Consider the following 26,320-nt stretch of genomic DNA (forward strand, 5'->3'; position numbering starts at 1 on the left):
GTTTGCATAGGCCCACCAAAATATGAGAGGCATGGAAAGGAATAACCTTGGCCTAAATACAAAGAGATCCTACCCCTGAAGTTTCCTGGCATAAGACCAGCTCTAGGCCTCAGGAAAGTTATCGTTCGATCCAAGACATTGTCTGTAGTGCCAACACACTTTTCACACAGTCTCTGTTGTTGGTCTCATGTTTCTGTATTAAAGATTCTGGAATCTGCATGTCCTACATTGAAGTCATGATGTGGAGTGCCTTCTCGTTTCACCTCACCATGAAAGGGCAATGCAGGAAGCCCTTTCCTGTAAGCAGGTTGTTGTCGTTAAGTCTTCTCAGTGTTAAGGGAAGTCTCTTTTGAGTAGGACGATGTCTGAGCAGTGGTAGGGTCTTCCGTGGTAGAGGATTGCTTCCAGGTGATGTTACAGACAAACCTCACAATTAAGGGGCAATACAGCAAGCCCTGTCCAGTAAGCAGGTCTTTGTTCTTGTTGTCTTCTCAGTGTTAAGGGGTGTTTCTTTTGAGTAGATGTCAGAGCAGCTGTAGGGTCTTTCCTGGTACAGGAATGCCACCAGGTGATGTTATATACAACCTTGGATGTTTTGTAAATGTCTTCTGTAGATCAAGGGGTGAATGGAGAATGCCCATTCTTCTGAGGCCTGTGCCAGGTCTTTATGTCAATGTTCAGGGTGTAAGGTCTCATTGCACTACAAGATTTGTGTGTTCCCATTTTTATTAGATAAGAACTTATTGGTATGTATAGTATTTTTCCATGTTAGTGTGCCTACGCAAACAAGATATAAAGCCACGTGGTGCTATCAGATATATGGGGGCATAAGACCATTTCCAACAAGACCCATGACTTGGTTCAAACATAAGTATTAAACTGAGGGATTCTTTCGCACCAAATTCCATATTGAGCAGTTCACAAAGAGAAGATAAAAAACATGGGGGGGATCATCACTGTATAAGAAAGTATTTAGCAAAAGTTATAGCCGTCAAAGAAAACACCCATAAAATGTTGAAAAGATATGTGTCCTTTTTTTGCCTTTTAAAATAGTTGGGTGGGTGTTAACTCTAGGGCACCACTTTGGTCTGTGACTTAGGACTCAACAGTACTTAAGTTAGAAAGGGTATAAAAGGAGTAATGATGATAGGACTTAAAGAAGTTAAAGAGAAATATGAACTTATGAAGGGGTATGCAAAAGGGCAGAGTACAAAATGGACATTTTGCATACATAAAAACATAATTCAATGATAGTGAGTACTATTAAAGTTTCTTGTGAGAGTACTATTAAAGTTTCTTGTGAAAGTACTATTACAGTTTCTTATGAGAGTACTATTAATGTTTCTTGTGAGAGTACTATTAATGTTTCTTGTGAGAGTACTATTAATGTTTCTTGTGAGAGTACTATTAATGTTTCTTGTGAGAGTACTATTAATGTTTCTTGTGAGAGTACTATTAATGTTTCTTGTGAGAGTACTATTAATGTTTCTTGTGAGAGTACTATTAATGTTTCTTGTGAGAGTACTATTAATGTTTCTTGTGAGAGTACTATTAATGTTTCTTGTGAGAGTACTATTAATGTTTCTTGTGAGAGTACTATTAATGTTTCTTGTGAGAGTACTATTAATGTTTCTTGATTTGAAAATGTAGACTGGGCAGAGCTTACCAGTGCCAGCCAAACCTCCTCCTGCTAGACTCCCGGCTCCCAGGAAGGAGAGATCCTTCAAGAAGCTGGGAGACCAGAAGCTCAGAGCCCCACCCTGACCCTCCCTAAGGAGCCGCATGGATAGTGGGGGAAGGCCTAGGGTACCTTCAAGTTCCACCAAGGGACCCAACTCACCGGCTTGCCCAGGCGTGTGGCCCGGGGAAGCCCTGGAGATCTGGAGCAAGGCGGCAGAGGGGTGCTGGGGTTACCCAAGTCCCGCACCCCCCCTAGGCCTGGCCAAGCAGGCCTCCGGCATGGTGGGGGCCTGCCAAACCTCCTCCTGCTAGACTCCCGGCTCCCAGGAAGGAGAGATCCTTCAAGGAGCTGGGAGACCAGAAGCTCAGAGCCCCACCCAGACCCTCCCTAAGGAGCCGCATGGATAGTGGGGGAAGGCCTAGGGTACCTTCAAGCTCCACCAAGGGACCCAACTCACCGGCTTGCCCAGGCGTGTGGCCCGGGGAAGCCCTGGAGATCTGGAGCAAGGCGGCAGAGGGGTGCTGGGGTTACCCAAGTCCCGCACCCCCCCTAGGCCTGGCCAAGCAGGCCTCCGGCATGGCGGGGGCCTGCCAAACCTCCTCCTGCTAGACTCCCGGCTCCCAGGAACTGGATAAATTCTTGTACTCTTATAATCTTCCGTGGTTAAACCAGGATGATCTTGCATATCTAAACAAACACATCACTACTGAGGAAATTAAAATGGTCATTAAGAGTCTCCCAAATACAAAAGCCCAGGCCAAATGGATTCACTAATGAATTCTTTCAAACCTTTCAAGAGGAACTTCTACCAATCTTCTATCAGATCTTTAATGAAATTGAAGAATCAGGAACACTTCCAGTTTTTATGAAGCTAGCATCACCTTGATACCAAAGCCAGACAGAGATGCTGCAAAAAAAGAAAACTGCAGACCAATATCCCTGATAAACAAAGATGCAAAGATCCTTAACAAAATTCTGGCAAACAAGGATCCAAGGCCTCATCAAGAAGGTCATCACAACCAAGTAGTTTCATTCCAGGAATGCAAGGATGGTTTAACATCTGTAAATCAATCAACATAATATACCATCTCAATAAAAAAAAATAAAAATCATATGATTCTGGGCCGGAGAGATAACATGGAGGGTAAGGCGTTTGCCTTTCATGCAGGAGGTCATCGGTTCAAATCCCGGCGTCCCATATGGTCCCCCGAGCCTGCCAGGAGAGATTTCTGAGCATAGAGCCAGGAGTAACCCCTGAGCGATGCCGGGTGTGACCCAAAAAAAAAAAAAAAAAAAATCATATGATTCTATCAATAGATGCAGAGAAAGCATTTGATAAGGTCCAACAGCCATTCTTTATAAAAAGAAAACTCTAATCAAGATGGGAATAGAATAAACTTTCCTCAAAATAGTAGAGGCAATATACCACAAGCCAATGATAAATATTATTCTCAGTGGAGATAAACTAAAAGCCTTTTCTCTAAAATCTGGTACAAGACAAGGCTGCCCTCTTTCACCACTCCTATTCAACAATGTGCTGGAAGTTCTTTTTTTTTTTTTTTCTTGTGGTTTTTGGGTCACACCCAGCAGTGCTCAGGGGTTACTCCTGGCTCCATGCTCAGAAATTGCTCCTGGCAGGCACTGGGGACCATATGGAACGTCAGGATTCGAACTGATGACCTTCTGCATGAAAGGCAAAGGCCTTACCTCCATGCAGTCTCTTCGGCCCCAGTGCTGGAAGTTCTTGCCATAGCAATTAGACAAGAAAAATAAATCAAGTGCATCCAGATAGGAAAGGAAGAAGTCAAGCTCTCACTGTTTGCTGATGACATGATACTATATTTAGAAAACCCTAAAGACTCTACCAAAAAACTTTTAGAAACAATAGATTCATATAGCAAAGTGGCAGGATACAAAATTAACACACAAAAATCAATGGCTTTCTTATACACCAATAATGATAGAGAAGAAATGGATATAAAAAAACCCATTTACATAGTGCCATACAAACTCAAATATCTTGAAGTAAACTTAACTAAAGATCTGAAGGACTTATACAAAGAAAACTACAAAACCCTGCTTCAAGAAATAAAAGAGGGGCTGGAGAGATAGCATGGAGGTAAGGCATTTGCCTTTCATGCAGGAGGTCATCAGTTCGAATCCCAGCACCCCATATGGTCCCCCGTGCCTGCCAGGAGCAATTTCTGAGCCTGGAGCCAGGAATAACCCCTGAGCACTACCGGGTGTGACCCAAAAACCACAAAAATAAATAAATAAATAAATAAAAGAGGATATGCAGAAATGGAGGCATATCCCTTGCTCATGGATTGGGAGGATTAACATCATTAAAATGGCAATACTCCCCAAGGCATAATACAGATTTATTAAAATCCCTCTAAGGATACCCATAAGATTCTTCAAAGAAGTAGATCAAACACTCCTGAAATTCATCTGGAACAATAAACACCCAAGAATAGATAGAACAACTCTTGGGGAAAAAGGAATATGGGAGGCATCACTTTTCCCAACTTTAAATTGTACTACAAAGCAATAGTCATTAAAACAGCATGGTGTTGGAATAAACACAAACCCTCAGATCAGTGGAATAGACTAGAATATTTAGAGAATGCTCCCCAGATATACTATCAATTAATCTTTGATAAAGGGGCAAGAAATGCAAAACACAGCAAGGAAAACCTCTTTAATAAGTGGTGTTGGCACAACTGATCAACCACTTGCAAAAGAAAAAAAAATGGACTCAGACCTCCAGCTAACACCATGCACCAAGGTCAAATGCAAATAGATTAAAGACCTTGAAATCAGACCTGAAACTATAAGTATATAGAACAACACATAGGTTAAACCACTCCAGGACATTGAAACTAAAGGCATCTTCAAGGAAGAAACAGCATTCTCTAAACAAATTGAAGCAGAGACACACAAATGGGACTATATTAAGCTGAGAAGCTTCTGTACCTCAAAGGAAATAATGGCTGAGATACAAAAGCCACCCACAGAATGGGAGAAGCTATTCACCCAATACCCAATAGATATGGGGCTAATATCTAAGATATACAAGGTGCTGGCAGAACTTAACAAGAAATAAACATCTAACCCCATAAAAAAACTGGGGAGAAGAAATGAACAATATCTCAAAGAAGAAATACAAATGGCCAAAAAGACATGAAAAATGCTCCACATCACTAATCATCAGGGAAATGCAAATCAAAACAACAATGAGGTACCATCGCACACCAGAGAAACAGGCACACATCACAAAGAACAAGAACAATCAGTGCTGGTGGGGATGTGGAGAGAAAGGAACTCTCATTCACTGCTGATGGGAATGTTGTCTAGTCCAGCCTTTATGGAAAACAATATGGAAATTCCTCAAAAAAACTGTAAATTGAACTCCCATACGATCCAACTATACCACTCCATAGGATATACTCTAGGAACACAAAAATTCAATACAAAAAATTCCTTCCTCACACCTATATTCATTGAAGCACTTTTTACAATAGCTAGACTCTAGAGACAACCAAGATACCCTTCAACAAATGAATGGCTAAAGAAACTGTGGTACATATACACAATGGAATATTATGCAGTTATCAGGAGAGATGAAATCATGAAATTTCCCTATACATGGATGTACATGGAATCTATTATCCTGAGTGAAATTAGTCAGAGGGAGAGAGACACACACAGAATAGTCTCACTGATGTATGGGTTTTTTTTTTTGTTTTGTTTTGTTTTTTTTTTTTTTTTTTGGTTTTTGGGCCACACCCGGCGATGCTCAGGGATTACTCCTGGCTGTCTGCTCAGAAATAGCTCCTGGCAGCCACGGGGGACCATATGGGACACCGGGATTCGAACCAACTACCTTTGGTCCTGGATCGGCTGCTTGCAAGGCAAACGCCGCTGTGCTATCTCTCCGGGCCCTGATGTATGGGTTTTAAGAAAAATTAAAGACATTGAAATAATTCCCAGAGTTGAGGGCCAGAAGAACCAGCTCAAGATATGAAGCTCACCACAAAGAGTGGTGAGTGCAGTTAGAGAAATAACTACGCTGAGAACTATCATAACAATGTCAGTGAGTGAGGGATGTAGAAAGCCTGTCTCAAATACAGGTGGGGGAGGGAAGAGATGGGGGCATTGGTGATGGGAAGGTTATATAGGTGAAGGGGGGTGTTCTTGTTATGACTGAAACTCATCTACAATTATATTTGTAATCACAGTGTTTAAATAAATTATCTAATTAAAAAATAAAGTTGCTTTCTGATATTCAAAAAAATATCAGGGAAGATAGAACATGGGTTAGGGAGCATGCCCAGCACATGCTCTGGCCTAGGTTTGATTCTTGACATTACATGTTCATTGTGGAGGATCATGGGAAGCCTGAGAGTACTGCACATCCATCTCTTATACAGAATCACCTACTGAACTGATGAGAATCTCAAATAGCATTCCTGGGTTTACTCCTGGTGGATGATATGTGAGTTGGGAATCAAAACTGGTTCAGCCACATTCAAGGCAAAATTGCCTGCCCACTGTATTATCTCTCTGATCTCCCACTTCATTTTTTTTTAATTTTTTATACCTAGCAAGAGCTATCTTTAAATACATGATACAAGTCCAAATATATACCTGTAATTTTTCCTCTAGCATGTCATCCCAAATAACCATTTATATTTCCTCTATATCAATTCTTACCTCTGCATGGGCAATCCTATAGTGACACCCCAGAGCCAGCTCCAGGCCCCCTCCTAAAGCCAGGCCTTGAATAGCAGCCACCACAGGCTTCTCATTGTTCTGTACTTCATCTACAAGGCTGCCCAATGAGAGGCTTTTCTCAGATTTGAAGCCATGGATATCAGCACCTAAGGACAAAAGACAAAAAAGTTACATAAGAAAGACATGGGTCTTGTTAAGTTAGTACCAGATAATTGTATTTGCGTGTGTGTGTATGTGTGTGTGTGTGTGTATTGTGGAAGAAGTGGCTGTGTGGGTTCACACCATTTAGTGCTCAGTGTCATGCCTGGCTCTACTATGCTCAGAGATCACTCCAGAGGACTGGAGGGAAAGGGGCATATGTGGTGCTGGGGATCAAATCAGGGTTAGTGGCATGCAAGATAAGTGCCTACCCTCCAGCCTTTTATCTGCTTATTTGGAATTGTTTAAATGCAATTAATTTTTAAATACCAATTTTATACCTAACAAAATTGCTAAATTTTGCTACTAATAATTTTCTGATATTTCTACAAACAGTCATAAAACCCATGATGGTTTCATTTGCATTTTCAAACCTCATAGTAAAATTTTTTCAAGACTTTTTTGACAGGCCTGGTCTTAGAATACAACAAAGACAGATAGTGAGAGAAGTAGTCTTGACTTATTGCATTATCAGAAGACAATTTATTTATTTACCACTTTAAGTGTGCTCTACGGTTTTAAAAATATGGCTTTTGCCTATTTAAAACATTTTCTGCCTTTACCTACTTTACTAAGAATTTTTATCTTTAGGGACTGGATCGATAGCACAGCAGTAGGGTGTTTGCCTTGCATGTGGCCGATCCAGGACGGACCTTAGTTCAATCCCCAGCATCACATATGGTTCTCCAAGCCAGGAGTGATTTCTGAGCGCATAGCCAGAAGTAACCCCTGAGCGTCATGGGTGTGGCCAAAAAAAAAACAAAAAATAAAAAAAGGTTTATCTTTAATACATGACAAGTGCACATTATTAATATATGACAATTGTCTTCTAAGATTTCATGAGCAAATCACGAGACTTGCTTTCTCTTGCTAGATTTTATTAGGAAGGATTACACTGATTTTCTAATGTTTAACTCAGTGTTTCTCAACCTTTTTTTTGTTTGTTTTTTTCGGGCCACACTGGTTTGATGCTCAGGGATTACTCCTAGCTAAGTGCTCAGAAATTACCCCTGGCTTGGGGGACCAAATGGGACTCGGGGGATCTAACCACGGTCCTTCCTTGGCTAGTGCTTGCAAGGCAGACACCTTACCTCTAGTGCCACCTCGCCAGCCCTGTTTCTTAACCTTTTACTGACTGGCTGACTCAACTTTGCTTTTCCTGCCACCCAGCCCTGTCCTGTTCTCCTAAAGACTGGCTAATTCATCTGGTGCCATGGTCCTCCATTCAGGTAATGTTCACCTTTGGGCCACTTGGAACATCTTGAAGGCCCCAATAGTGCAAAGTAGCACACAGTTGAGAAAAGCTGGTTTTACCAGTCTGGCATTCCTGAGATAAAAATAACATATATGATACTTTATGTAACTTACTTTTATAATACACTTTTAAAAGATTCAGTTTTAAACTGTTTCAGAATTTTGTGTCTGTGAAGGAAATTCTAACTTTTTCTGGGAACAAAACCAACTTTTTCAGACTGTCCTTGACAGGTGTTGGGCTGAAGGTTAGGTGAATCTCACACAATCAGTTGGCTCTATACCAGGATGAAAGACTATGCAATTTCACCTGCACAGTCTTTGCAAATATAATCAAATAAAGAAGAGTTTATCCTAGATTCTAGCAGATCTCTATAAAGTCAGAGAACTTGGAACTAAGGAGAGACAGCCATGACTAGAAAGAGACAGAGTTAAGAGGGATGTGGTAAGAAGACAAGAAGCTCAGATTTGCCAACAACTACAGCTGCAAGAGGCAAGAAAGGGGTCCCTCCCTAGACCCCTGGGAGGAATAAAGATCTTGCAGATGCCTTGATGTTGAACTTCTAGCCTTAGAAATTGTGAGAGAATAAATTTGTTGTTTTAAAATGTTGTCCAGGATTTGAGGGGATGGAGTGGGAGTATGAGCCATTCCCAACAATGCTCAGGGCTTACTCCTGATCTTGTGTTCAGGGATTATTCAAGTAAGGGCACAAGGAACCAACTGGGGTACTGGGGATTGAATCTAGGTTGGCCATAAACACCTTACCACTGTGCTATCTCTCCATCCCCATTAAGTCACCCAGTTTGTATTTATTTAGATACAACTGTATTTATTTAAATAAATGTTTAATAAATATCTAAATATTTAAATATATAATATAAAATATATGACACTTCTTTTTCCTTAATGTGTAACTTCTTTTTAGTTGTAAGCACAATAATCCTGAGTCCCCATCAAGTGTGATCTCTGAATGCAGAGCCAGGAGTAAGCCCTGAGCATCACTGGGTATGACAAAAAAGTTTTTGAAATAATACATTAAAAAAAAGTACCTCTGGACTATTAAAGAAAAAATTACTGGAGCTGCAGATGTAGCTCAGTAACTATATCTCTTGGAGCCTTCAAGATATTCCAAGTGGGCCAAAGGTGAACATTACCTATATGGAGAACCATGGCACCAGACAAAGGAGCCAATTGACAGGACTACAGGATGGGTCTGGGGAGAGGGGCTGGGGGTCAAAGTTGAAAGTCAGCTACAATCAGTCAAAGGTTGAGAAACACAGAATTAAACATTAGAAAATCAGCACCTACTTTGCATATATGAAACCCTAAGTTTGATCTCTGGCACCAACTTCCTAGTTATACTTTTATCATTGATTTCTAGTTCTGACATTGCTGTCACAAAATATTTTCTAAACGTATCATATTAAGACAAACTTTTATAGTCCAACAGCTGGTCAATTTTTATGAATCCTGCCAGTCCAAGAATGATGTTATTTTTCACACATGAATTATAGACAATAAAACTGTTTTGTAAATATTAAACTTGCTGACAGACTACATTTCAATTGTTCCTATCACCAGATGAAAGGATTTTGTAATGCGATAGGTGTATTAGCTATTACTGCAGAGGCAAATATATTTTAATATAAATTTATCAAATCAATATGTCATATGCATTTAACTCATGCCTGTTGTATATTAAAAACAGATCAATAAAAAGAATATTTAGGGGCAAAAGCAATAGCACAGCAGTGAGGTCATTTGCCTTGCACAGAGTTGACCCAGGTTCAATCTTTGGCATCTCATATAGGCCCCTTGAAGGAGTGATTTCTGAGTGCAGAGCCAGGAGTAACCCAAGCACTATCAAGTGTGTCCCAGAAACAAACAAACAAAAAAGAATATTTATTTCTCTTTGCTTTGTCCTATATATGTCCACTAAGTTGAGTCTAAGAATCCCTGTTGCTTTTCTAGAAGAATAATGTTTCTACCCTAAACTCTAAATACATTCACTCCTTCCTACCTCCACCTCCTTCATTAAAGAGGTTAAGTTCCCCAAATAATGATTCTTTTCTCCATGCTGCAATATCACATCTTGTGCTTCTAACCTTGTAATTCCAAACAGTGAACGAACCATTTCAGAGGTGGCTAAGACCTGGCACATTATTTTAATCTCTTTCAAATTCAATATCTTTGTAAACAGACATTTTAAAGTTTACCTAGTAATCAAATATAATATGCATAAAATACCATTTTCCATTTTCATTGTTACTAAATAACCAACACAGTATATGTACCTATCAGGTCAGATAAATAGCAATTATTATAACAATGAACATTTTTTACATATTATTATAATTCTCATATCACTTTCATGCTACCATTAACGCAAATTACATTTGTCTGAATATAGTAAGAATGCATGGGTCTTTAAATTCATGAGAATTTTATTAAGGAGTATAGTATATTCATTTTTGAAAATGAGAAAAGGTGCCACAAATGCTATTACATAAATTACTATTTCCGATACTTTTGCTGTACTTTCTCAGTACTTGTATATTTTAAGTTTATAAAGTGACTATAAGGAGAAAAATCACCTTCATTTCAAGACTTGGAGTAAAATTAAAATAACATTCTCTGAACACCTGCTAGCAGGCCCTGACTGAGGGACTTTCTGATATGCAATCTCACGTATTTTTAAAAGCCCATTTAGTGAGTGATTTACAAACAGAGAACATAAAATTCAGGAGAATAAATCAGGCTGGAGAACTAGTACAGCAGGAAGGTACTTGCCTCACATACAGCTTACCTACTTCAATCCTGGCACTGCATATTGGTCCCTCAAGCTCCACCAGGAGTGATCTTTGAGCACAGAACCAGAAGTAAGCCTTAAGCATAACCAGTTTTAGCCCAAACCCCTCTCTCCTCCAAAAATCAGACTTAGCCAAATTCATATAGGGTGGAAAGTTATGCAAAAGATATATGCCTGCACGCATAAAGGCCAAACCTAGATTGTGTGATCTTCCAAATGCCCAATCCTATGGAACAGTTATAATTAGGTCAGAGTCTCTTCTGGGTCTCTCTTATGAATCCTTTAACTCTTGGCAATGTTTTTGGTTTCCATGTAAGTCTTCCAGATTCATTGCTCACTACAGTATTACTACAGGAACAGCTGGATTTTGTGAGAACATTACAAGACAGTGGTTACCTGCACTGAATTTGCCGTCTGCTCCACAAATCACAATAGCTTTCACGGAACTATCTGAAGCTGCTTTCTTCAGTCCCTCCTTTAAACTCAGGAGTACTTTTGTACTAAAAGAAAAAAGATTACAGGAAACACTGGTTAGAATGGAAGTTCACCCACCTTAGAGCCTTTCCTTTCCCAGTGATGTATGGGATACCTGTAGTGTTAATTAAATTAATTACTGAGTTCTTGATGGTGGTGGATGATGGTGAATCCTTTCTTGGCTGGGCCAGGCGCCTGCAACCCCTTCCAACTGGCGGGTGTGAGGTTCTGGTAAGGAAATGACCCACAGCAGTCAGATTTCAGGAGACATCAGCTTTATTATAAGGCTCTGACCACATGTGGCTTCTAAGCTAACCTTTTAAGCAGCCTCTCTGCCACTGCCCTGCATCTAAACCTGTCTCTCATCCCTCCATGCTGCTTCCTCTCCTCAGGCTTCCTTTCTTCTCCTTTCTCAATTTCCTTTATTCCCCTCAGGCAACCTCTTTGTTAACTTCCATAGACCCCCTCCCAGAAGTGGACTGATCGGACCATCAGGTAAGATTAGCATTTAGCCTAGCGAGGGGTGACATTCCCCACCCCTTTCTTGATTAATAAAAGGGGAAGGGTAAGCTTTTGTTTTTCTGACTTCTGCCAGCCAAAGGCATGGACCCTTATATTTCCAAAGCAATAAAGTTTAAAGTGTAAAATTAAAATATTAGCCTTTTCCATAAACAGAACTTTTCTGCAAAGTACACCTGTAGTTTAAATTTCTTAATGCTTATTTAACCAAGCACTTATCCTGGAACATCCTAGTTCCTTTCATTAAACTTCCCTAAACATCTTTAACAAAGCACTTTTATACTGAAACATCCTAGTTCCTTTCATTAACCTTCCCTAAACAAAATTACAAGAACATTTATCCATAAAATACAGCTTGAAAACAGGCTACTTCATTAAAATATACCATAAAACATTATACAATTGGAAACATTAATTATGGAAAACTATAAAACACTTATTAAACCAGCAAGAAAATGACACACAGATTAAGAGAGAACATGAAACAGTTCAAATACAGGAGGTCTTAAAATTCAACTTCTCAGTTGGGCTTCACTGTTTTTCTCCCCTTTTTTAATTTTTTCCATCACCATCACCAAGTTGGTCCAGATGTGAATAAACTGTGGGCTTCCCCCGGCCATGTGGGCTCACCACGTGGTTTCACACCTTTCACTCCACAGAACCTCAAGTCCCGCAGTCGATCCCAGTTGGAGCCACGCATGCAGTTGATCCCAGTTGGAGTTGCACACGCTGTTCCGCCTGGTCAGGAACTCCTCCACCACTGCTACCACCTCTCACCTCTTTGTCTGGCCCAGTTGCAGCAGCTCCCCTGCTTGCCTGCTAGCAGGGAGGGAGCAGTCCAGTGTTTCTCGCTGAGAAAGTGGTCTGTCACCCGCCTCTCACAGTTGCAGCCACGTCTGGGATTTTAAAACACTTAAGGTCATCTTACCCTGAAAATCCGAAATTTCCAAATCCGAAATCCATGTCTGGGCTGAAGTCATCATCATCCAGAAATCAGTCCTTTCAGTGAAGCCATTTCTTCCTGGTCCTTTTCCAATCAGTGGTCTCCATAAGTCTCCGAGGAGGCTGAAGTCCTTGGAAAAAGGACTTTTTGCAGAAAAATTGCAGTCCTAAACCTCTGGGGGGAGGGGTGCTCTAAGGTTTCAGCTCCCCTCCTTCACTGGCCCTTCTACCTCCAGAAGAGAACTCCACCTTGTTTAGAAAAGGTACCAACATGGCACAAAGTTTTGGGCTCACTTCAGTTGAAAGGAGCCAAAATTAAACACAAGAACAGGAATCTCACCATCATCGCTGTCTTCTTGGGTCCAGGGTTTGAATCAATGTTCGAGCGCCAGTTGAAGCGTTAATTAAATTAATATGAGTCCTTATGGTTCTGGATGATGGTGGATGGGTGGTGAGGCCTTTCTCGGTCAGGCCAGATGCCTGCATTCCCTTCCAGCTGGCGGGCCTGAGGGTTCAGGATGACGGCAAGGAAATGATCCACAATAGTCAGATTTCAGGAGACATGAAGCTTTATAAGGTTCTAACCACCATGTGTGGCTTCTAAGCTAACCTTTTAAGCAGCCTCTCTGCAGCTTTTCTGCATCTAAAACCTATCTCTTAACCCTCCAAGCTACTTCCTCTCCTAAGATTTCTTGCTGAATCTCCTCTCAGAATCTTTTCACACCCTCTCAGGCAACCCCTTTGTTATCTTCTATAGATCCCTCCCAGAAGTGGGCTGGTCTGACCATCAGGTAAGATTAGCATTTAGCCTAAGGAGGGGTGACATCTCCCCCTTCTGTGATTAGAAAAACAAAAGCTAGCCTTCCAGTTACTATCTGATGCTGCTTTCTTCAGTCCCTTCTTTAAACTCAGGAGTACTTTTGTACTAAAAGTAAAAAAGATTACAAGAAACATTGGTCAGAATGAATGTCTACCCATCTTAGAGCCCTTTCCTTTCCCAGTGCTGTATGGGATACCCAACATACCACAATCAATTCCTTTTTACCCAACACATCACAACAACGGCAATGAGAGCAAAGAGAAGAGGGAAATACATTAAAAAAAAAAAAACTCAAAAACTAGATATTTATCATTAAGCTTTTACCTAGTTTAACAAATATGCATAGTGTGGATTAAGCACTGAGTTGGACAAAATGTATGCAACTCTGAGGATGAGATTTTTTTTTTCTTTTTATTTAAACACAATAGTTACTATGGGGCCAGAGAGATAGCATGAAGGCAAGGTGTTTGCCTTGCATGCAAAAGGACAGTGGTTCGAATCCCAGCATCCCATATGGCTCCCCCCAAGCCTGCCATGAGTGATTCTGAGCGTAGAGCCAGGAGTAACCCCTGAACGCTACTGGGTGTGACCCAAAAACAAACAAACAATAAACAAAAAACAAACAAAACATCATAGTTACTAGGTTGTTCATAATACATTCTTTCACTATAAAGTTGTTCATGATTGAGTCACTGTCATACAATGTATAACATCATTTATCAGTATGCATTTCCTGCTACCAATGTCCCCAGTTTTACTCTCACTCTCTCTATGCCCTCTTCTCTCCTACCCACCCTCCCCTCTCTGCCTTTGGGGGCATGCATTTTACCCTCCTCTCTCTCTTTCTCTCTATCTCTCTCTTCCTCCTTTTATTTTTTTGACATGTGGTTTGCACTACTGCATTAATGGAAGCCATGAATATCCCTTTCAGATTAAACCCTTCTCTACTCTAACTACACTACTCTCCACTCTTTGTGGCAAGCTTCTTACCATGGACAGGTCCTCCTGATTCTCCTCTCTATTGTCTCTAAGTATCATCCCCACACTATTTTACTTTTGAGGATGAGATCTTAAAGAATTAGGTATGCTTTTCTTTTTCACCTTTTTTCCTTACTCCTGGCAGAAATATTGATAGATAGAAGCAGCTATCAAAGACCAAGAGCTGGAAGGACTATTTTGATGATGACAAAGCAAAGATGGAATTAAGGTCAGGGCATGGCTGAAAGAGAAGCTAACTTTTTCTTTTTTAATCTGCTATTATTTAGAGTTTTCTGTCACTGACAACCATGTTTAATTAAATCAAGAGGCAAAAGTAAGGTTCAGGATGGGAGTGGGTATGGAAATATGGAGATTTTTTTTGTTTTTTTGTTTTTTTGGGCCACACCATTTGATGCTCAGGGGTTACTCCTGGCTAAGTGCTCAGAAATTGCCTCTGACTTGGGGGGACCATATGGGATGCCTGGGGATCGAACCGCAGTCCTAATTCTTGGCTAGGGCTTACAAGGCAGACACCTTACCTCTAGCGCCACCTCGCCGGCCCCAGATTTTTGCCAACTTTAGTATCTGAAGGAGTTGTCCTCAGATGAGAGTTAAAGTCAAGAAAGTCTGAATGGACCCGGAGAGATAGCACAGCTTGCCTTACAAGCAGCCGATCCAGGACCAACCACAGGACCAAAGGTGGTTGGTTTGAATCTCAGTGTCCCATAAGGTCCCCCGTGCCTGCCAGGAGCTATTTCTGAGCAGACAGCCAGGAGTAACCCCTGAGCACCACCGGGTGTGGCCCAAAAACCAAAAAAAAAAAAAAAAAAAAGAAACAAAGAAAAAGAAAGTCTGAATGAGTCTGACAAAGGGCTCAGCAGAATGATTGAGCAATAAGGAAGTCCACAATCACAAAGAACAAAAGAAGAAGAAAAAAATGTCAAAAATTGAGGAATTGTTATGCGCCAAAGGATGAAGAAGGAGAAACTAAGGAAAAGTGGGGAGGAATAGCCTAAAGGAAATTAAAAAACAAAATCCAATCACCTTTGCCTTACCAATATTCTGGCAAAATATCTGTTCTTTAGAATACAAAAGAGTGAGAGTACAAAGATAGGAAGGTGCTTGTTTACACCCCCACCTGATTCAGGTTCAATTCCTGGTACCCCAATAATTCTTGGAGCCCCCAGCAAAAGTGTTATCTAAGCACATATCTAGTAATAAATGTATAAATAATATAAATAAATCTGTAATAGTAATAAATTCTGAGCACCTTCAGTTGTGTCCACCCACATAAAAATATTTGTGTGTGTATCTGTTTATGGCCAGGCTTAGTTGAAGATCACTCAGGGATCACTCTTAATCAGGGATCATGCTTAATCCTAGCACTGTGTTCAGGGAATCATTGCTGGCATTACTCAGATAACCATATGTAGTGCCAGGGATTGAGCCTAGTTTAACCAAATGCAAGGCAAAAGACGTAAATCCTAAAAAAAAAGACATAAATCCTGGACTATCTCTCCAACCTTATAAGACAAGATTACACTGAAGAAAAAAAATCTTAAAACATAAAAGCAGGGGCTGGAGCAATAGCACAGTGGTAAGGTGTTTGCCTTGAACGTGTCAATATAAGACAGACCCTGGTTCAAATCCCGGCATCTCATATGGTCCCTGAGCCTGCCAGGAGTGACTTCTGAGTGAAGAGCCAGGAGTAGCCCATGATCACTGCTGGGTGTGACCCAAAAACCAAAAGAAAAAAAAAAGGAGATATTTACCCTTGTAGATGATAATTGCTTTTCCCTACATTTCAGTACTAAACCCAGATAAACATCCAACAAATCCTCTTGACTTTGACTGGTTAATAAGAAACCATTTACACATTAAAAACAAACACAGAATTTCAGTCATTCATCAGCCTGGACTATCCAAAAGGCCTATCTTTCTTCCTGGGTAAATCACAGCAGGACAATCAGTCAAAAGAAGCTCTATCAGCCCTCAATGAGACGAGGCTGGAGTCTCCCATGTAAGCCATACTCTACATCTCTCGTGTTCGTGTTAATTTTACAAAAATCACACATAAGGGAAAAATGAAAATGGCAACAGCAGATAAAGCTGTATTAGATTCAGGCAAGGAAAGAGAGCACAATTCTCTACAGTCTCAAGATCTCCAGTTAACATTATTTTCTGAGGCCAGAGATAGTACAGCAGATAGGGCACTTGCAGTATAAGCAGCCCACCCCGGTTCAATGTCTGGCATCCCATATGGTTTCCCGAGCTTGCCAGAAGTGATCCCTGAGCACAAAGCCAGAAATAAGCCCTGCATACAGCCAGGTGTGGCTCAAAAAACAAACAAACAAAACAAAAACAGAAACAAAAACAAAAAACCCAAAAATGTATTTTCTGCATCAGAAAGATGGCTAAGTGGGCTAAGCACATACTTTATAGGACCTCAGATTCAATTCTTTAAAAAGCATAATCCCTCGGCATTGCCAGGAGCGACCCTTAACCGAAGTTGGGTATAATCCCTGAGTCCCAGGTGTAGCCCAAAAATCATTTTTAAAAAATTGTCAGGTATGATGAAATGGAAGTAAATACAACAGTTGTGTGCTGACAAAAATCCTTCCACTTCTATAAGCATCAGAGGTCTTTAGTTTTATTTCCCACTTATTTGGGGATTTGGGGGCCTCATATGGCGCCAGGAATTACTCCTGGTGGTGCTCTGGGGACAATATTCCGGGCTGGGGATCCAACTAGAGTCAGTAAGGTAAGCATGATGCCATTAAAGAAAATCAAGTACATCGCAGTTCTTCAGAAAATGGTACTAAACAAAGCTGTTCTAACCTGCACCTTCCACTGAGATATTAGGGGCTTCACGTGTGGAACAACTCAGGAATCTCAACTGTGCTTTTGAGTCGGGACAAGATTCATCTTTCCTTACTGCGTTGGCATTCATTACAACCATTAGTTCTAAAAACGGGGAGCTTTCTTGTCGGATGTGCTTTCTTATCGGGTTCTCAAAGCTAAAACTAAAAGTTGCACCGCTGCACAGCTGGGGAGGGAGGGGGCGAAGTACAGCCAGCATTGTTTAATGATCTAAGGAGGCCTAAGGCCAGGAGGGAAGTCCAAGCCGCAAACAAACAAGTGGTTTCTGCTGGAAGCTGCCATTGAGAGACCCAGTAAGAACTAAACCTTGCCTCTTTAGCAGCCTCCAAATCGCTCCAGGCAGGCACAGGGGAACTTATGGAATGTCGGGATTCGAACCACCTCCGTCCTGAATCGGCTGAGTGCAAGGCCCTATAGCTATGCTATCTCTCCGGCCTACAACATTGGTTTTAAAGTTCAAGAAGGCCCGCACACGGCCTCCTGCAATCCGTGTCCGTGTCTTTTTTGCATTTCAGCGGGGACTTGCATGGGGCAGGCGTTGCCAGAGCTTCGGGAGCTTTACGGTTGGTTACCTGAGCGCATTGACAGGTGGGTTTTGCAGGCGGATGAGCGCCAAGCAGTTGAGCAGCCGCGTGTACTCTGCCATATTAGCTCCGACGTCGCCTCTTCGGGACACAGTGAACAGAGCTGAGCCGCTGCTGCTTTCTAGCTCGTGTCCGGACGGCCCCGCGAGGAGGGGCACCCGCTGCGCCAATGCGCGCTGGGCGCAGCCTCTGGACTGCCCGCCCCGACCGGCCCCCGGGTCCTCCCAGATCCTAGCCAGGCCGCCCTTGGGGCTGGTGGGGGCTTTCTCTTTCTTTTCTTTCTTTCTTTCTTTCTTTCTTTCTTTCTTTCTTTCTTTCTTTCTTTCTTTCTTTCTTTCTTTCTTTCTTTCTTTCTTTCTTTCTTTCTTTCTTTCTTTCTTTCTTTCTTTCTTTCTTTCTTTCTTTCTTTCTTTCTTTCTTTCTTTCTTTCTTTCTTTCTTTCTTTCTTTCTTTCTTTCTTTCTTTCTTTCTTTCTTTCTTTCTTTCTTTCTTTCTTTCTTTCCTTCTTTCTACTTTCTTTATTTCTTCTTTTCTTTCTTTATTTCTTCTTTCTTTGTTTCTTCTTTCTTTCTCTTTCTTCCTTCTTCCTTCTTTCTTCTTCCTTCTTTCTTTCTTCTTCCTTCCTTCCTTCTTTCTTTCTTTCTTTCCTTCCTTCTTTCTTTCTTTCTTTCTTTCTTTCTTTCTTTCTTTCTTCTTTCTTTCTTTCTTTCTTTCTTTCTTTATTTCTTTCTTTCTTTCCTTCATTCCTTCCTTCCTTCCTTCCAACTTTCCTTCCTTCCTTCCTTCCTTCCTTCCTTCCTTCCTTCCTTCCTTCCTTCCTTCCTTCCTTCCTTCCTTCCTTCCTTCCTTCCTTCCTTCCTTCCTTCCTTCCTTTCTTTCTTTTTTTTAATTTCTTTGTGGGGGTTACACCCGGCCGCGCTCAGGGGTTACTCCTGGCTCTATACTCAGAAATCGTCCCTGGCAGGCTCGGGACCATATGGGATGCCGGGATTCAAACCACCATCCTTTTGCATGCAAGGCAAACGCATTACCTTCATGCTATCTCGCCGGCCCCTTGCTTTCTCTTTCAAGGCGCCCTTTCTGTTTCCAAGGCAAGAGGAGGTCGAAGGGATATAGGTGCAATTGCCCTCAAGTCCACCTTTGCAAGCCTCTTGATTTGTTGGGACTAGGCTCCTTGAGCAGAAATTCTGGGCTCAGGTCCTTAAGCGGGGCCACTTGTCATCTTGGCAGTTTTTAAAAACTGCCAAGCATTCGGCTCCTTCCCCACCTAATGGGAAGCAACTTGGAAACCTGAGTTTCCTGTTGGCCTGGTCCTCCGCTCTTTTGTGCCATGGCTATGAATAGTTATTTCTAATTCTTCACATGCTTGCCCCACCCCCACCCCCTTGTCCTCTCCCCCCTCACCCCGTGAACTTTGCAGTAATTATGTTTCTGGATCTCTTCCCTCCGAAAGTACAGGCTGTGTTGAATGTGTTGATCTAAGATTTGATAGTTCTGTTCTATTTGTCTTTATGTTGTAGCAAGAAGTTAGAAGTAAATTTGTTTGCACCTGCATGGAGGCAGACTATGGTGATGGGCAGGAAATTGGGGACACTGGTGAACAGAAGATCACACTGGTGGTGGAATTAGTGCTTGATTACTTAATGCATGGAATTACTTAATATGAACAACTTGGTAAATCACCGCGTTATAATAAAAATTGGAAAGAAGAAAAATACATACTGGAATAAGGTGTGTTTCAAGACAGTTGGGGAGGGTGTCACACTCCTTCACAGGGTCTGTATGCAGCCTGATTGCTTCTGAGTTAGAAAAACAATGAAACTGGAGCCAGAGACCTCTTAGGGGAATGGAGGCGCTTTCCTTGCAATGTGGTTGACCCAGGTTCAATCCCTGACACCATATTTGACCCCTTGAATACCTCTCCAGGAGTGATCCCCGAGCATAGAGACAGTAGTAAGCCCTGAGTACTTCTAAGTCTCTCTCTCTCTCTCTCTCTCTCTCTCTCTCTCTCTCTCTCTCTCTCTCTCTCTTACACACACACACACACACACATTGAAACACATGTTTAAAAAACAATGGAATGATTATATTGACTGTTTCACATCTTGAAGATAATTAAGAACTCTTTTCTTTCTCTCCTTTCATTCATTCATTCTTTTTTGTTTGTTTGTTTTTTGGGTCACACCCAGCTCCACGCTCAGAAATCGCTCCTGGCAGGTTCGGGGGACTATATGGGATGCTGGATTCAAACCAATGACCTTCTGCATGAAAGGCAAATGCCTTACCTCCATGCTATCTCACCGGCCCCCATTCATTCATTCTTTTCATCTTTCCCTCCTTCTTTCTTCTTATGACAACTTACAGAAGGCTTGGAGAGCTATACTTGGTCCCCCTGCTTTGGTTTGGGAGTCAAACTCAGTGGTGCATGAGGTGTGAGGGATCCAACCTGCTGCTAATATATGTAAAGCATGAGATTAACTCTTTGAGCCATCTCCCTGGACCCTAATAGTTTTTTTTTTTTTTAAACCTTTTGGAAATGAAAGCAAGTTTGACTATTAGGAAAGTAATAAAGTTTTGAAACCCTGGAAACAAGTAGCAGTCAGAAGGCCCATTGTTTCAGACTCAACCTGTTATGGGCAACTTTAACTTCTGATAGCTAGCCAATCACAGCAGCCCCAAAAATAGTCAGCTGAGCTTCAAGGATGATGAGCAAACTGACACTAAGGGTTAGTGAGGCAATACAGCAAGTTGGCACTTGCATTGCATGCAGCTGACTCAGGTTCCATTTCCTGTACCCCATCTGGTTTCTTGAGCACCTCCAGGAGTAGGTCCCTGAGTGCATAATTAGCAGTAAACCCTGAGCACCACCGTGTATAATTAAAAAAAAAAAAAAAAAGACAAACTGGCATTATTTAGGAAGAACTGCATTGACATATATTTGAAAAATAATATTGGTCACTTAGATTAATGTTCCTTATTAGGAATGCCTCAACACCAGCACATGTCCAAGAATAACCAAATAACCCCATCTGGAATGATAGGGAGTTCAGTTTTCTGAATAGATAATAGTTTCTGCTTCCTAAAAAAAGAGAAAGAAGAGGGCCTGGAGAGATAGCACAGCGGTAAAGCATTTGCCTTGCATGCTGTCAACTCCGGACAGACTCCTATTTGATCCCCGGCATCTCCTGAGCCTGCCAGGGGAGATTTTTGAGCACAGAGCCAGGAGTAATCCCTGAGAGCCGCTGGGTGTGACCCAAAAACAGAGAGAGAGAGAGAGAGAGAGAGAGGGAGAGAGAGAGAGAGAGAGAGAGAGAGAGAGAGAGAGAGAGAGAGAGAGAGAGAGAGAGAGAGAGAGAGAGGTGAAAAGAGGAGAGAGGAGAGAGGAGAAAAAAAGAGGAGAGGAGAAAAGGGGAAAGGCTGAAGAGGGGCCAGGAGAGGTCACAACTAGAGGTGATCAGGGGACCGAGTCATATCCTAATGCCACATTCACTTAGCCCTCAGAGCCCATGAACTTTTTTGTTGTTGTTGCTTTTGGGTCAAACCTAGGAGCACTTAGAGGTTACTCCTGGCTCTGTTCTCAGAAAATAGCCCCTGGCAGGTTGGGGGCCATGTGTGATGCTGGGAATCGAACCACCATTTCCTGGGTTGGCCACTTGCAAGACATATGCCCTACTGCTGTGCTATCTCTCCAGCCCCCAATCCATACATTTTAAAAAGGGAAAATACACTAGCCTAGGATGAACTGTGGTTCAATCCCCAGCATCCTATATAATCCCCCCAAGCCAGGGGTGATTTCTGAGTGCATAGCCAGGAGTAACCCCTGAGCATCAAATGGGTGTGGTCCCCAAAATAACCAACCAAACAAAAAAAGTTTAAAAAAAGGGAAAATACATATATTTTTTATTGAAATTTATACATTCACATTTTTAAATGGGTTGTTATACTTAGTGGTACTTGGGGGATTGATGGGAGGCCTTATTGTGTCGGCCTGCGAGTTTAGTCCAATGATGCTCAGGAGTCACCAGGAGGGGCTCAGTAGTGATATGGAGATCAAACTTTTTAGCATGAGAGTTTACAGGCTCTGAATTAAAACAGACATAGCAAACGCATAATGAAGAGGGAAGGAAATGGATTCTGGGTGGCATCATGTAGATGCTAGAGTAACCAGCCCAGTTCCAGATGTCAGTCACTTTCTTACATTTTGTGGAAGAGGCTTTCTGGGTGTGGAGAGAGAATACAGCAGGTAAGGCCCTGGTCTTGCATGTGGCTGGGCCAGGTTCAATTCCCAATATGGTCACCTGAGCCCATCAGGAATGATTTTTGAGTGCAGAGCTAGGAGTAACCCTTGAACACTGCCAGGTGTGGCCCCCAAACAAATAAACAAAGAAGTATACTGCCTTTGGGGAAAGGACTTGTGAGGTTCTAGGGAGTGTGGAAAGCAGGCAAGTCAGCAGATAGCTTCTTTGGGATCTGCAGCAGTTGCTAAGAATTAACATGTTTGATATACCAACTGAGCTGAAACTTTTTTGTGTGTGGTTTTTGGGTCACACCTGGCAGTGCTCAGGGGTTACTCCTGGCTCCATGCTCAGAAATTGCTCCTGGCAGGCACGGGGGACCATATGGGATGCCGGGATTCGAACCGATGACCTTCTGCATGAAAGGCAAATGCCTTACCTCCATGCTATCTCTCCGGCCCCTGGGCTGAAACTTTTTGACCCAAATAGCAGGTCCCTTTCATTCCTATGGGGAATGGTTATCAATAGGAAATACTTTTTTATTCCTCATTAAAATATTGATAAAATAAGCAAACAGAGCCACCTTTCTTCCACTTGCCTATCTGTGGATACTTTTAGAAAAAACTAAATATGTAAAAAAAAATTTTTTTTGGTAACATCAGGCATGAACATTCTAATTGTGAAGTGTTTTCTTGTTTTTTGGGGGATGGGGTGGGAGGGGGTTTAGTTTGGGACCATGCCCAACTGTGCTCAGGACTTACTTCTGACTGTTCAGGGATCACTCCTAGTGGCGATTGTGGTACTAAGTAATTGAACCTAGATTATTGGTTGCATGCGAAGATAATACATTATTCCCTATTCTCTCTCTCTCTCCTCTCTCTCTCTCTCTCTCTCTCTCTCTCTCTAGCCCCCATAAGCATCTAAATGAAGTTCATTAATATCATTTGAACTTGGTGTTATTCAAGTTTGATTGAAAAATATCTCATAATTTATATTTAACTCTGTATTGTGAGAATTTTCAAATATGCACCAAAGATAGAAAATAAAATACTTGGAAGAAAACTCAGACAGCCCAAATACTCTACATGGTGTATCTCTGGGTTTAATTCTTGGCATGAATTGGTGCCAGAAGCAAACTCCTAGTACCAAGCTATGTTGGCCTTACTAGATTTCCTTGGGCTTTCTTGAGAAAATCTGGGGCTTAAGCACTAGAACAGTGGGTAGGGCATTTATTTGCCTTGCATGCAGCCAATCTGGGACCAACAGGGTTTGATCACTGGCATACTCATATGGTTCCCCAATCTCACCAGGAGCGATTTCTGCGCACAGAGCCAGGAGTAACCCCTAAATGCCGCTGGGTGTGGCCCAAAAAAACCACACAGAGACAGACACACAAAAGGACACCAGTGTTATAGCTATTTCTATCCGTGGCAAATCTAGTAAAATGGATCAAATGGATCAATTTAGCATGAGGCTCCTTAAAATTTTCCTCACATCCAAGAAATCCAATATGAATGAGCACTTGCCAGAAGTACTTCAGATTTTATACATGGTTGATTATGAATGTCTTGGTCTTTATGCATTCAGAAAACTTTACCATTGCCAAGTTTTCCTACCCCTCCACATTTAGTTATGAGATCCCACAAGGTCAAAGTCCATGTTTAAGAAACTATGTGGTCTACGTTAGGGTCTGGAGTCGAAGGACGAGTCCACACAATTGAAAGAAAGCAAAGCAAAGCTTTATTTCATCAACCAACAAGTTTCAAACTAACCAATCAGGACCACCTTTCAGAGGAGATGATCCCACTTAGGGGGGGTCAAAGCCAGGTTATATAGGGTTAGAAGCAGTAAGTCTTGACCTTTAAGCTGACATGCTGTTGTCTAAGGGAGTTTTATGTCTAGATCTCTAGGGCAGTATATTGTGGGTTTTAGGGCTTTGGGGTCTGCATCATTATTGTTGGGATAGAAACTTAGCCCTTAAATGGAAACGTAGCCTTGTTAACCTTAAATGGAAACTTAACATTGGTTTGACAAAATGGAGTCGCTTCTGCTCTAGACTTCACATCTTCTCTTCTCTTGGACCCGAGTGAAAAAAAATTAGGGAGAGGGCACACCCATAGCTCAGGAGTTACTCCTAGCTATGCACTCAGAAATCATTCCTGGCTTGGAGGACTATATGGCATGCTGGGAATCAAACTGAGGTTTGTCCTGGATCAGCTGCATGAAAGGCAAATGCCCTTCCGTTGCACTATTGCTCCAGCCCCCTCAGTGAAATTTTTGACTCTTCTTGAGGTCTTTCATCCCCTGTCCCTACCTTTTGTTGGCATAAAAGTTACTAACAGTTTTTAAATGTTTTTAAGTACCAGGAACTAGTCTCAGTGCTTCACATATGCTGATTTTTTCCAATGTTCAGAACAGCTCTGTGATATTGATGTTAATTTTGTCCTATATTGACAAAATTGTAAAGTTGAAACTGGAGCACAGAAGTGTTAATTAATGTACTCATAAAACTAGTATGAGAGATTAAATTTTAATTCAGAAAGTTTCCATATCTAAGAAAAAGTAAAGCTTTGTATGTGGCTCAACCTGGTTTGATCCCTGACGTCACATAAGGTGCTATGAACACCTCCAGAGAGCACTCCAGAACCCAGAGTCAAAATAGCTCCTGAGTACTCAAAGTCCCTACATTTCAAATTTCAGAACTTTTTATCCTAATCTTTGTGTGTGTGTGTGTGTGTGTGTGTGTGTGTGTGTGTGTGGTTTTTGGGTCACACTCGGCAGTGCTCAGGGGTTATTCCTGGCTCCATGCTCAGAAATTGCTCCTGGCAGGCACGGGGGACCATATGGGACACCGGGATTTGAACTGATGACCTTCTACATGAAAGGCAAACGCCTTACCTCCATGCTATCTCTCGGGCCCCTATCCTAATCTTTTTAATCTTTAAAATACGTTACTACTTTTAAACATTCTGTGATTCATATTGAAAAAATATTGCTTTAATTTCTAAATAGAGCTAATGAATGAGATGCAGTGAAATGGGGTAGAAAGAATATTGCACTTGCAGCCAAGTTTTTGAGTTCCTGGTCTTAATAAGCCATTATTTAAGCCTTTATTTAATTTAGGGTGAATCATTTATTGGTCACTCCTCATCTGAAAATGCAAAATTGATTTAATGCCTTTTATTTACTCTTTCCCAGACCTTTCACAAATTACCTTCAGATGCTTAATTTTTATCAAAGTGTTACAGAAATTCTGTGGGCTCAAACACAGATGCTAAGGATTTTAGAACGCAAAGCCAGTGTCTTCAAACCATAACTTGCTGCTCTATTTTAGATACATAAAAGCATTTTCTAAAACATACAATAATAATCTGATTTAAATTTTAATAATATGACATGCAAAGATGAATTTATAACATGTGGAGCAAAAGAAGAATACAAAGGAAGGATAATTTCTGAGTTGATTTGAAGAAGCCAAACTATTTATGTGAAAGCCACATGCATTCTTAATATATTTTGTTTAAATTCCATAACAAATGCTAAACTAATGGAAGAATATGCTACTTCTCTGTGCTTCAATGAATTCCTTATTTTGTAACATGAAATGATAGATATTTGAACAGCTGTAATTATAAAGTTAAGGAACCATATAACACACATAACACACATTCACACAAACACACAATTTTTTTTCCTCCAGGACTGTTAATTGGAACCAAGCCACAGGATAGTAATCCATGAGTGATATTTTTATCCATTTTGCACAATCCTTTGCATGTCACAACTTTCTCTGTGGGAGGTTTACCTCAAGAATAGAAAGGAAAGAAAAAAACGGTATTCAAACCATTTTTCTTGATTTATTATCTTGAATTTCTTTCTGAGGTATTGTTCTCCTTTAAATATAACATACCGTGTACAAGGAACAATTGAGAACTAATGGTAAGGCTAGCTGGTGGTGGTCAAGCTGTGGCCTAGCTCCTTAAGAACCTTTAGTTTCCATATTCTCTTTGACCATCACTGCATAATTGTCATGGCTTATTTGGGGTATGGGGGAAGAGGTGGGGCCTCCCATACTGTACTCAGGAGGCCCAAGGTCTCATTGTGATTTTCAGCCACCTAGCCAAAGTTCAAGGCAAAGCTCCAAGACTTTTCTGCTGCTTAGATCCAGTGAGGCCAGGATATTCCAACCACCCTAATGCCAAAGGTGGTGC

The 26,320-nt window shown here is 41.4% G+C and overlaps 1 protein-coding gene across 1 annotated transcript in view; it reads right to left on the bottom strand.

Moving 5' to 3' along the window:
* The window catches only part of EHHADH (enoyl-CoA hydratase and 3-hydroxyacyl CoA dehydrogenase), a 69,138-nt gene extending 51,184 nt beyond the window's left edge, over window positions 1–17,954 (bottom strand). The window contains exons 1-3 of the mRNA XM_049775912.1: window positions 17,863–17,954; window positions 11,074–11,177; window positions 6,398–6,564 (exon numbers count right to left, since the gene is read on the bottom strand). Of these exons, the coding sequence (XP_049631869.1) occupies window positions 6,398–6,564; window positions 11,074–11,177; window positions 17,863–17,936 (345 nt within the window). The 5' untranslated portion in view covers window positions 17,937–17,954. The remainder of the gene's footprint in view (window positions 1–6,397; window positions 6,565–11,073; window positions 11,178–17,862) is intronic.
* Window positions 17,955–26,320: the final 8,366 nt, after the last annotated feature.

Source organism: Suncus etruscus, chromosome 6 (assembly GCF_024139225.1).
Source record: "Suncus etruscus isolate mSunEtr1 chromosome 6, mSunEtr1.pri.cur, whole genome shotgun sequence".
Taxonomy (NCBI): domain Eukaryota; kingdom Metazoa; phylum Chordata; class Mammalia; order Eulipotyphla; family Soricidae; genus Suncus; species Suncus etruscus.